At 41.5% G+C, this 13,344-nt stretch overlaps 1 protein-coding gene across 5 annotated transcripts in view; it reads right to left on the bottom strand.

Moving 5' to 3' along the window:
* Nucleotides 1-5,341: 5,341 nt before the first annotated feature.
* RTTN (rotatin) overlaps nt 5,342-13,344 on the bottom strand; it is a 157,738-nt gene continuing 149,735 nt past the window's right edge. For 4 of the 5 annotated variants that reach the window (XM_032309818.1, XM_032309819.1, XM_032309820.1 and 1 more), the window contains 3 exons: nt 7,900-8,003; nt 6,668-6,737; nt 5,342-5,752 (listed from right to left, as the gene is read on the bottom strand). In XM_032309818.1, the coding sequence (XP_032165709.1) occupies nt 5,667-5,752; nt 6,668-6,737; nt 7,900-8,003 (260 nt within the window). In that variant the 3' untranslated portion in view covers nt 5,342-5,666. The remainder of the gene's footprint in view (nt 5,753-6,667; nt 6,738-7,899; nt 8,004-13,344) is intronic. The other variant, XM_032309821.1, reaches the window with a different exon arrangement.

Genomic DNA, 13,344 nt, shown 5'->3' with positions numbered 1-13,344 from the left:
CCCCTCACAGCACAGTCCTCAGGCTTCCACTAGGCAACTTGCAGGCTGACTGAGACCTGGCTGCACTTGTTCCTAAACGGTTCGAACCACTTAGCCTCATTATTGAAATTACAGAATTTGGTTAAAGAGTAATGACAGAAGTAAGGTAAGAAATATTTATTTCTGTTAGAACTAACTTGAATATTTTGCAGAGAATTGGTAGCAAGTAGTCTCTTACCAAAAGCTATTGAATCTGGTGCAGTGAGATAACTGAAAAAAGAGAAGTCAATACCAGTAATTAGCAAAAATAGTAAAAATCCAGAAGAATTCCTGATAAAATGGTAAAAAGAAAAAAACAAGAAGAGGCTGGGGTTTAGATTGCTTAATAAGTGTCTCAGCTCTTGCTCCTTTCTAGAAGCAAGCACTGGATGGCTGAGGTTTCCAGGTCACGGGGACAAGCTCCACAAGGCACATCTGGCTTCCCGCTAGAACGTCATCTTACTTTGTTCTGACATTAACATTTCTGGTTCTAAATGCAACTAGAATTAATCACAGAGTCTAAATGCAGATTAAATAAGTTCAATCAGCATCTAATCTCTTTCTAATTTTTTATTTAGGAGGCAAATACACTTACCCCTAATTATATCACATTCTTCTCTAAAGTTAACTAGAACACTGGCCTGTGGGACAGAGACTGGTGGTGGCCTACCCAAGCCCCTCATCCCTTCCTGACCAGCAGAGGCCGGAGTCACTGGTGATGGCGGCGAGCACACCTGCAGGACTGCACTCCGTCAGCACCCTCACAGCCAGGACGGACCACGAAGGAGACTGTGTTCTGTCCAAGACGACGTGGCGGCAGGTTGCTGGAGTGGGTTTTATAGGAAGGCTCCCTAAAGGGACAACAGACAGCTGTGGACATCTTCTTCCACCCTTTTCCTTTCTAACGTTAATTCATGAGGTAACTTGCTGAAGGAAGTGTGCTATCAAAGACAGGAGAACAGGATGACTTGAGTCCCTGAGGATACTGTCAACATAGGAATGGCCCCCGGGGACTTCCTACATGTGGAAGAAAACCCAACATAATAGAATAAAAGAAAAAGAAAATCCTCTTTTGCTAAACCCATTATTATTATTTTTTAATTTTAAAGAGAGAGTGTGCGCACCCGTGCATGGGGGGACTTGGGCAGAGAGAGAGAGACAAGCAGACTCTGTGCTGAGCTCAGAGCCAACGTGGGGGCTCAATTTTGTGACCCTGAGATCACAACCTGAGGTGAAACCAAGAATCTGACACTTAAGTGACTGCGCCACCCGGGTGCCCCCTGAAGCCATTATTACGTTGTATTTTCTACTCTGTGCAATCATGGCTTTCCCTAACAGATAAAAAGTATAATCAGGTATCATATCCATAAACTGATTCTTTGCAATCCAATCTTTATGAGTTTCATCAGAAAATGATTATAAGTAGTAGTTCTCCATTTTATAATCTGTCTTTTTATAATCTCTTTGCATGGCAAGGCAAGGGAAGAATGTTCTAACAGAGTATCTGAGGAAATCATGTTTTCAGAATTTGTCCAGAACTGCAAGCAATCTGCTTGCTACCAGAATGCGGAGAATTGCTGCCCAGATGAACCAAATGGGACACAGACACTCCAAACGCACAGCCACGGGTAGAGGTAAAACCACAGGGAAAGACATTATAGGAGGAGAAATGCATGAAAGATTTTGTTCCTTGGAGTCTACATTAAAACACAAATTTTTCTCTTGGCTTTCATGCCAAATTAGTTAAAAAGAAACTTATTGCATGTTACCTTATGGATCTTTTGTGAAACATTATTTTAAAAGAAAAAAAATATTTTTTTTCTGAATCAGATTTCTCAAATGCAGAAGAGGCAAAAGAAACGCAAAGATGAACATTGTTGGGAAAATTTAAAACAGGATCACACTGAGCTCATCATGTCTTGCTGCCAAATCTCAGAATCCTGGGGTTTTGGCAGAGTCTTTCGTACATCCTGAGCCTTGAGGCCCAGCATACTCTCGCTCAGTCCCAGCTGACTTACTGTTTGAATTTTATAAGGAATTTCCCATGAAGAAAACTTTAAACTTAGGAAGAATAAACTCTTAAGTTGCCCATTCACAGAAACAATAGCATTTAATCATCCAATCCCCTTGACTGTCTGGATCACAAGTCAACAACTGGCAGACAGAAGAAAATGGCTATCCCCTAAATGATGGATTCTGTAAGCTACTGTTTTCTTTTGGATGCTGTTTATATTTCTTGTATTTTTCAAGTCAAATTGGGGAAGAGCAATATTTCACCACCTCACAGTCAATCCAGAAAACCTGACAAGCAGAATAAAACATACCACGTCCACCCAGGTATCCTTACCTCCACACAGTGCTTTTTAAGACTTAGGCTTTCCATGATGACTTGGTGAGTGTCCATGAGCTCAGTGACCTAAGTCTGGGAACACATCCCCACTAGAAACCAACAATCCTTTTGGGATGTGGAAACTTCAGTTTTGACAACATAACTCACTTCCCAGCCTATTCCCCTCCCCAAAGAAACAGGAGGGTTGCAAAGAGACAAAAGATTTAATGTTCTAATGAGGGAGAGATCAATTTTTGAGAACTATATAAGAATAAGTAATCACTGATAACATCCAAGGGATAATCAACTATGTTTTAGGTACTATGCTGGGCACTGCAACTTCTCCCCAGCTTTACGAGGCAGGCAACCTTTTCCCTAGTACAGCAGAAGAAATGACCTCAAGGCTGCCCCAGGGTTGTGCGGGGATGAAGCCAGGGTTGACACCAGGCCCATATGGCTCCAGAGCCCAATACCCTTAACCACCCCGTCAAGCTCTCTCCTTCCCTAAGAGAACCCTTTGCATACCTGGCCATGGCAACAGCAGGGATGCTAATCCATTATTCCTATCCATCAGTCTGCCCCATTTGTGGAACATCATGAATCAAAAAGCAGATCTCAGGAAATGGGGGTAGACAAGGTACAGCCACAAAGACTAATGATGTAAGAGTACTACAGATGATGAGTATATTTAATACTACAAAGGAAAATTGATGGCCTGCAGTTAAACAGGCAAATTCTATTTTCCACTTCATCTTTCACAGAAAACCAAAGAAAAATACATCCAGTGATTCATTTTTGAAAATGATTTTAGGAAGAGAATGAAAAGTCTCCAGCTAGGTCTCCTAAGTATTCTACTTGTTTCCTCCATTTTTGAAACCAAAGGCTGCCTCCTCCTGCAAACTGCTCAACTGGTCTTAAATTCAGAAGCTTCTGTATCAGTGCCTGCACACCCCGGTTACAAAGGTACAGGCTTTGTGTGCATGCATAGAACACAGGCAAAACTAACCCAAGCAACCAAAAGGGCCAGGGGAAACTGGGAGACCATGAGGCATGAACTCGTCGCTACACCAGTTTTCTGAATCTCTGCTCACACTGGGGATGTGTGATAGAAAAAGCACTTGACTAGCATGCAAGACACCCAGGTTCAAGTCAGATTTCATCAGTAAGTAGTTGAGTAATGTTGAATCATTTTCATGTTTAAGCAGTTTTCTGTAAAGTCAGGGGGATTAATTATTGGTTCTCAAACTGTGGTGAGAGTAAAAGTCACCTGGGGAGCTCTCTAACAAGTCTTCTGGACGTGGGCCTACGACTCCGTCTCAGTGGATCCAGGAATGTGCATTGCAACAAACATACTAGGGGATTCTGATGCTGGTGGGTCAAGTTAGCGCCACAGTAGCTGTTCAAATAGTAGGTCGGTAACCTTGGGAATTTTCTGCTTACTAAGTTTCCCCCCTGGCTGGCTGGAAACAATCTGAAGAGATACAGATGGAAAGGACTGCCGTCCAGGACCAGGAACACTACCTGCCTCTGAGGCTTGAGTCTCTGGACACCAACAGGTGACAGTGCGACTTTTCCTGAAGCCATTAGCTCTGCTCCTCTGAGCATCAGTAGGTGACATCCCTGAGTGGTTCGAGCTACTGTGCTACAAATCCCCCCACACAGGGTACTGTGTTCAGGACCCTGAACTGCTAGGGAAAAGAGGCAATTACAACTCTTCCTGATTTCAAAAATACGAGGCAAAGGATACTCTGATAGGCCAATTAATCAATCAATGAACCACAAAGGAAAGGATCACTTCCCTGAAGAGATCTGATTTTTGTAGAAAAACGGGTAGTTATCTATAAGATCCAAATACAAAGACAGAAATTCCAATCAGAAAAGAAAAGGTGGCAACAAGCATAGACAGACAGGCTAATTACTGAACATTCTGAGAATAGTGCCCATGACATAGGAAGAGCTCTTTACATGAAAGTTACAAAGAAATCCATGCTATTATTCATCTGTGAGAACTTATAAGGTAATACCAAGAAAATGGCACAGAATATAAGAAACCAGGAGAAAAGGTAGAAATAATTCCTGATTCCTGCTCTCAGAATTGGTGAATTTTTCAGAGTATCGGCATGTCCATTTCTTTGAATTAGCTTCGGCTGTCTAGGAAATTCTGAACTTCCTAGATCTACTGTTAAGATCTCTAATCAATAATTTTCAGACACCACAAATTTATCTGCTTCTATTTCAATATTTAACATCTATTCTGCTGTCATGCTTCTATCTTAAATAAAATCACTGGCCTTGTTTTCGTGATGATAGCAATTTGCTAAAGTGTTTTAAAGATGTTATTTTTTTGTTAACCATAATTCAGTTAGAAAATGCTCCCCTAAATAATGAGTGTATACAGCTGTATATGTGTAAATAATGTGTATAGCGATGTGTTTTTCTTTTCTTAGACACAATTTTCTTTCTCTCAAAAGGGTTGAGAAAACTGCTGTAATTGATCAGTACTTAAATGACATTGGTGTAATTTCTCAGTTCAAAACTAACGTTCGCTAAGATGAATATTTGACAGAACTCATTCCTGCTAGATTTTTTTAAGTCTTATTCTTTGTGATGTTTTGGGCTGAGCTAGAATTTGAACCTAGGCCTACCTGATCGTAAATTCATTTCTTCCTTATTACACAGCATTTCAGAAGTCTAAAGGTGAAAATAATAAAACATAGCAGGTTTACAAGTCATACGGAAATCAGTTAGTATCATTAAAAACTGCATAAAGAAGCTGACAAAACTATAGACATTTATATACAAATATCTCTTTACCAGTGTGTATGCTCTGGGCAATACAAAGGTTTGAGAAACAAGGATTTGTACTGACAAGAGCCAAATTCCATGTAAAAATTTAAGGAAATAAAGGAAATCAGAACATCCTGTCTTCTTCCAGTTACTAAAATTTATATTCATGAGCCTGATAAAAGTCTGCAAGCAGGAATTACTAGTCAATTTTGTTTCTAAAAATATTTTATTAAATAACTGTTAAATAAGATTTTACAAAGCAAATTGCATAGAAAAAGGTAAAAATGTTTATGTTTCCAAAACTTTCCATGTCCTTTGTCCATCATCTTCTTATCAGCTGCTCTTACTCAGAGAGCTGGTACGAAGCGACAGAGCTGAGATGTCCCCGTCTGTTTCTCGTCGGGCGGGAAGGGCACAGCACCCTGCAGGGATTTAGCATGTCTCCAGGTAACAGTGGCTACACAGAGCTTGCTTCTAAGTTGGCTCACCTGTCTGGCGGCCATCAGTCCCAGGCAGGAGACTCTCACATCACTCAGGAAGAGTTAAGAAGCTGAACGAGGTTTTCAAGACATTTCAAGTAATAAGCATTCAGAGGGGTTTCTTCTGAGTTTGAGAAAGCTGAGACAGAAAAATAAAGAGGATGGAAAAATAAGTTTATTAAATTTAGTACTGCACTTAAGAACAGACAATTTCTATTTATTTTTTATTTTTAGCTTTTTATAGCCAGAAAGTATAAACAAACACCAATATACCTCCATAATGGCTGGCATTACCTATAGCCCCGCAAGAATGCCTTGCTTTATGTACTTATCACCCCTCAAATGCACAAATTCTAACATTACTACCTCTAGAAACTCACGGTCACAGTGAGAAACAAACTGAAAAATCCACAAACCACTTATAAAAAATCAGGCTATAAAAGCACAAATTAATAACAGACTTAATACAGTACAAGAAAGACATAGTACAGTGCTTTGGCATAAAAAGTGTTCAAAGAATAATGCTCACTGAAAACTGGTGTCCCTTAAAATGAATCAGGAACCGTACAAAGAAACACCCCGCCTCCTATCATAATCACATCACCGGGCTGAGAGGACAGGGGCAACTCGGTCTATTCTCGGAAGACTGTAAGTCAACTACCTGATGTTAGATCCAAGTTTTCCGTTCAAGGTCAATTCTAATTGGGCCCAGTTCTTATCACCTCAGAACACATTACAGCACAGAGGTAGCCACTGGCAAAGGAAGTTTAGTGCATGAAAAAGAAAACGAATTGCAGAAAGATCAAAGACATATTTTAAGAAATTATATCTCAAACCTTCATCTAGCAAAACAATTTATTATTTAAAAAGGTGACATAAATGAAAAGTAGGGACCAGATATCAGCACATTTTATAGTGCTTCAATAAAAAAGCTCCTCAAACATCAGTGTAGAAAACTGTCATCTTGCTGTGAAGTATCCAATGATTCATTAATCAGGGAATCCGCTTAATAGCTTCCAAGTTTAACCGTAATCTCTTTCATAACAGAACTTACTTTTCTTTGCTAAGGAATATGCTTCATCCACTCTTCTCTTTATTGATGGATTTTTCAAAGTTGTTTTTGCCTGCAGGTAACACAGAGCAATGCATTAATTAGATTTATTCCCATAAGCTGCGGATCCGGGTACCACCGTGCTAATGCTGCCAGCACAGCCCTCAGCAGAGTATTACAAAGAAGACGGCGGAGCTCGGGAAGAACGACTGAGCACGCCTCACTGTGCTGTCACCCACCTCACTGTGCTGTCACCCACCTCACTGCGCTGTCACCCACCTCACTGCGCTGTCACCCACCTCACTGTGCTGTCACCCACGTCCTTCCCTCCCTCCCTCACTCCTTTCTCTGGAGCTCCATGGGCTTCTCTCCCGGCCCTTCTCCCCTAGCCTCAAGTCTTAAAGGAAGACTCAGTCTTGGTTTCAATATTCCATATGCCCTCAAAGCCCAGATTTCAGATGAAGCGTATCAAACAGTACCAGCTGTAACTGCAGAGTAACTGCAGAGCGTCAACTCCTGTGCTATGCTAAGCCCTGGGGACACGCAGTAAAAGCAACAGCACTGCCTCTGGCCTCCTGGACACTGTCGCCAGCCAGCAGGGGGAGCAAGCAGCACAGACACGGGACAGACAGCCAGGAGCAGCATTTGGGGACGGTGTCCATCCCAGCATGGTCTGTCACTTGGCCGCTACTTGATTGCTAGACATACGAGGAGGGCATTTCTCTCAGGAACGAGATGTCTGCAGTCAAAGAGAAGCCCAAAGGCCAGGAAGAGCAAGGACAGATCCCCACCTGAGCATCGCTCCCCTGGGGCTGGTCCTGGGCTGCAGCCTCACAAGAACCAAGTTTTCTCAAAACTCAGTAACAGCACAGGCTAGAACAAGAGGAATCACTTAGCTGGGTAAAACTCCATTATCTGATTTTATTTCAGGATGCATTTTTCCTTAATACATCTTTTAGCAGAAACGATCTATACTAATATTAAATCAGTATGCCAAATCGATTTATATTGACAGGGAAAATTCACCCCAAAGAGACACGTTTTTGAAATGAGACCTCCTGTTAATTAAATGAAAAAGATTTCAACTGATGGCTCACTAATTGTATAAATGCACAAGACAACAAGGTCTTTGAGTTCACTTTTTCTCCCTTGCTGATGCCCCGTCAGTATCCCTGGATGTACCCTCAGAGCCTCGGTGTTTGCCCCCGGCTAGAACAAGGACTTTAAAAACTGACCTTTTGATAATTGTGAATCAGAGCCCAAAGCGCAGCTGCTCCAATCCTCTGAGCATTTTGATTCTCGCTTTCCAGACAGGCAGCTAGCACACTAATGACTTTTTCTAATAATAAACACATTAGAAAAAAAAAGTTCAGTTCCAGACATTACAATGTATTCTGATCTTGGACTAGTCAGATCCTCTCTTTCCCCATCAGAACACACACAAAGCTGGAGTCACTAGACTCTGAGGGAAGGACACTGACTCTGTGGGGGAGGACAACCTCCAAACAAATTATTTTCCTGACAGGCAGAGAACAGTCAGGGAAGCCGTGGCAGCCTAATTTTTTGGCCCTAATTCAACAACAGCACATTCATTTAAACAACAATAGTGGAGAAGTAAGTAACTACACAAAGAGTCGTATAAATGAGCTGTTCAATTACAGCTCACATTTTGATGTGCAGGAGAACAGATTTACCCTGATGATAAATTATAAAGACTATTATAAGAACATCAACAGCATGGGTTACCATATAAAACAATAATCAAGAAATGCGAAATTAGTTAAGCTTTTTAAAAAAGGACTAAGCATTTTAGAGAAATGTTTTCGTGTATATGTATGTCAGAGGAAAAAGTAATTTAAAGGCACATCAACACACGAGATATGTCCCCTTTTTGCAAAGCTAGCCAGAGTATGAAATCAAGACTTACAAATTACCTGTAGCAGCCTAATCGTTTATGTGAAGATGCAAAGTTCAGTTCCAAGGAAACTGTCAGGGTGTTTCAGACCAATATATGAACCTATCTTATTACTTATTTTTATATATATCATTAAATTGTATAAAATTATTTTTCCTCTCAAATGTATGCTTAAAAACATGTAGCATTTTCAAGGGTTGCTATGGGAGCTCTCAGCATGTAGAACCACTCCTCACTCTACTACATGCGTCTCATTACACCGTAACCTGGTTGAGGGCAAAACGTGCGTCTGCTCACTGATGAATACTTCAACCCTAGTGCCAGTTTATTTTAGGGCCTTTATAAATACTATCTGGATGAAAGATTCCATAACTAAAGCAACAAAAATGCTGTTTTGGTAATTCTGTTTAGTTTTTAAAAAATTTTAAATGTTCTACAGAGAAAAAAAAAGCTGCTCCATAAAGTAACTTCTGTATAGCTGAGGGATAGTGTGGAAGGTACATACAGGTGCTGAACTTTCCGGCCAACTACCCCTACTCCTTACCACACCTCCACCTTCCCTAGTTTCCCTTGCTTTTCCCATACCCTAACTCTCCCTAACTAGCCTATATAAATAGTTATCTGATGAAATGTGTTACATGAGGTTGTAGGTGGCAGCTGGCACTCTTAGGGCACATCATGCAATGAAAGGGTGGTTCCCAGGTGATTCTCTGAGGATCACCAAGTGATATTTTTACATAGTGTACTAAACATTCAGAACATATAAGCTATAATCTAAGTAAGTTGATACTATCTCTTAGGCATTTTTTTTTTTTTTTTAAGATTTTATTTATTTATTTGACAGAGAGAAATCACAAGTAGATGGAGAGGCAGGCAGAGAGAGAGAGAGGAAAGCAGGCTCTCCGCTGAGCAGAGAGCCCGATGTGGGACTCGATCCCAGGACTCTGAGATCATGACCTGAGCCGAAGGCAGCGGCTTAACCCACTGAGCCACCCAGGCGCCCCTCTTAGGCATTTTTAATAAAGTACATATATAGATCAATTAATATGGTCTCCCCAATGATGATGTAACTAGGTCAATTTAAAAAATATATTTCATTGTGAAATACAGCATGCATACAAAAAAGGCACATTAAACATTTTTAACTAATGGGTTGTCCATTAACCAATGAATGGATAAAGAAGATGTGGGGTATATCTACAATGGAATATCATGCAGCCATCAAAAAAAATGAAATCTTCCTATTTGCAACAACCTGGATGGAACTACAGGATATTACACTAAGAAAATAAGTCAATCAGACAAAGACAATTATCATATGATCTCACTGGTATGTGGAATCTAAGAAACAAGGCAGAGGATCATAGGGGAAGAGAGGAAAAAATGAAGTAAGATGAAACTAGAGAGGGAGACAAACCATAAGAGACTCCTAATCATAGGAAATAAACTGAGAGTCGCTGGGCGGGGGGAGATGGGATAAATGGGTGACGGACTTTGGGGAGGGTATATGTTGTAATGAGCACTGGGTATTATATAAGATGATGAATCACAGGCCTGTATCCCTGAAACAAATAATATATTATATGTTAATTATTGGATTTAAATTTAAAAAAAATTTTAATTAAAAAAGTTTAATAGGTATGAAGGGAACACCGATATATACCTATAAATAACTTCAAGAGACTAGATAACAGTAAAATGTACCTAGTTAAGTAGTAAATGATGAGTTTTAAATACCTATTACCTTTCTTTAATATGTAATTGAGTTAATTACTTATTTAGGCATGTCGTATTCCTAGCTTCAAATCAGCTATATTAAAAGTATTTACACCATGAAAACCACAAATGCAACAAACCAGAGCTGAATTAATGGTAAAGCTGAAAGAGGTCTGTTTTATGACTATACTTTGCATAAAGGTGAGAAATAGTTTTCACAGTATATTACAAATTACAAATTAGATTTAATGACAATACACTGATTGGGAGAAAAGCCAACTGGGCTGTGATTTCGTGCGTCACATCACGATGAGACCGCAGCCACACATGGGCTTACAGACACAAGAGCTCAGTAAACGGCCCCCACGCTGTGCTCCCATGGCCGGTACAGATATATTCATAGAATTTGTTTAGTTATTATTTCAAATCTTTCCATTTTCCACTTTCCTACCTCCTGCAAACATTTCCAGGCTGGCCATTTACTTATCTAAACATGGCATAAATCAATTTATCTTTAAATCTGTGACTTTAATTCCAGTGTCCGAAGCCTGGGCAGATGAGTTGGGTGTCTCCCCTGCTGGCTCTCACTCCTGTGGCTGCAGTTCCTGCTCTGCTTGGTCACAGGTCACCACACCCTGGTTAATACTTTTTGAAAACAGGTGGCGGTTCTCTGAGGCCCAGTCCGCACTTGCCCTCCCTCCGTCAGAGCAGCAGAGAGCCTGTGTGGAGCACCCAGAGCCACTGTCACTCCAGGTTCGGCTCAAACCAAGGTCACAGGCCACTCAGGCTCTACACCTCTGGGGTACCCATGCTCACACTTGTTTTTCTGGTCTTTATAATAATGTAAATAAGGGTTGGGGGACCGATTTAATTTTGATTCATCCTTCTCCTAAGAGCTTAGTTCTTTGGAGTTCTACCTTAATACAAACAAAATGGCCCAGGAACTCTCCATCTTAGACATTCTTGACTTGTTCCCAGATTCCTTGGCATGCCTGAACCGAAGCCAAGCATACAATGTTGGCAAATGTCCTTGAAACAAAAAATACACACTTCATACACATATTTTGTGTCTCTCTAAGGCATAAACTTTCAATCAAAACTGGCCTGGGAGTTTCTCACTATCTTTTCAGTTCTTTGATTTTCTTTTTTTTTACAGTGAATTTTGACATATTTTATCTAGCATAATTTTGTTGTTTTCAGAGGAGTCCTTGCCTGAAATTACCGGAAATAAGGAGTATTCTAGCTCTACTTCTAAAGTAAGGTCAAGCCCCACAACTCACTCCATCTCTAACCATCAAAACCAGAGGTGGGGCACTCATGATCAGAGTTTTTGCAGTCTTACCTGGTAGATTTTTAAGCTAGCTGACTCTGCTAAGCCCTCCCTCTGGATGCCCAAGGGGAAATAGGAGGCAGTGACTGTGACATGCCTTCAAAGGTCCATACAAAAACCGCACAGTTGCTGCCTCCTATTCCTGCCTTGGAGGCCCCCGATCTCATGTCTCTGGGGCTGAGGAAGCTCCTCCTTACCAAAAGTTTGTCCAACTGTTTTAAGATAAGGAGGAAGAGAGCATCACTATTACAAAGAAATGCTAAAAATAAATCCAGGGGGAAAATGTAGACTTCTCCTTGAATTCCCTAAAGCCCATCCTTTTTCTGACTCTCTCAATAATAAAATTGTAGTGAGTAGTCCCAAAGAAAAACTTCTTCTGAGAAAAATGAGTAATAGGTGATAGCAGGCCTGGGAACAGACACCTCACCTATCTATCGCACCACCCTACGAGGCAGGGCCTGTCACTAGCCTCACTTTAACCACATGAGGACTGAGGCACACCCCTCAAACGGCAGCCATCGCAGCATCAGTGGAGGAACTACAGAAAAGCAGAGCTCAGATCCACAGCTCATTTCGCAAAGTTAAAAGCTGACCAAGCTTCTAAAATCTCTCCCTGTATTTCCAACAATTCCATAATTACCAGAAAAAGAGAATCACCATTGCATACACAGCAGGAAATAGGCAGAATCATTGCCACTCACTTAGAAAACTCCATGTGTCCTGGGAAAAAACCTCAAAGAAAGATTAAGTAAAAAACATGAAAGGAAAACAGAATTAATCTCTCTGGAGCATCGACTACGTACCATAAATTGTACTGGTACTTTATGTGTGTTTATAAACTGATTTCTACCAAACCAAGAGAGGATTATTTTACAGATGTAAAAACGAGACCTAGGGAAGCTGTCCCAGGTGACTCTGGAGTGAGCACACAAGGGTCGGCACATCACACCGGTTCCACACCAGGTGTGTGAGAGTCTAGACTCCACCTCTGATTTCCCCCCAAAACAATGCAACGGAACCTTCTACAACGCCCTCCCTATAAAAGCCACACTGTCCTCACAGAGAAAGCACATGGCTGCAGAAACCGCAATTTCCATTTCCCTCCTTCTGCTTCAAAATTTTTCTGAATCCTCCCCCCACCTGTCCTACCTCTCAGAGAACGAGGTCTCTGTAAGGCTAATGTCACCCTGTGGTCGTGGGTTCTGAAGCCTCCAGCCTGCGCAGGGGCTCTTTCAGGCACTGGACACTCCCTGAGTGCGGACTGTGCCAGGCACAACTCCACGTGCTACAGAGAAACGCGAAGAAAAGAGACAAAAGCCTCTTGACCTCCTAAGAGCTAATGTTCTAATGCTGGGCAGACTATGAATAAACAAACACGGGCTGAACACATATAGTATCTCAACGGCTGATAGTGCTGTGGAGAAAAATAAAACAGGCAGAGGAGACAGTGAGTGAGAGGAGGGAGGAGGCAGGGGGAAGGATGGGAGGACTATCATGTTGACAGCTGGGTCTGGAAAGGCTTCACTGAGGCGGCATCTGCTCAGAGACCTAGAGGAGCGAGGGCAAGAGAGATGAGAGAAGTCAGGGCGCGGCCGGACAGGCCCACTCCACGCTCCTCTTCCCTGCTACCTCCTGGATCCAGTGTAGCCACCAGTGGCAAGACTTGTTAACCCGGAGAAGACTCCTGGAAGTCCCTGGAGGGCTGGAGCCACGTCTGGT

This window comes from Mustela erminea, chromosome 13 (assembly GCF_009829155.1).
Source record: "Mustela erminea isolate mMusErm1 chromosome 13, mMusErm1.Pri, whole genome shotgun sequence".
NCBI lineage: Eukaryota > Metazoa > Chordata > Mammalia > Carnivora > Mustelidae > Mustela > Mustela erminea.
The sequence above is the reverse complement of the archived record's forward strand: the minus strand, read 5'-3'. Positions and strand labels throughout refer to the sequence as shown.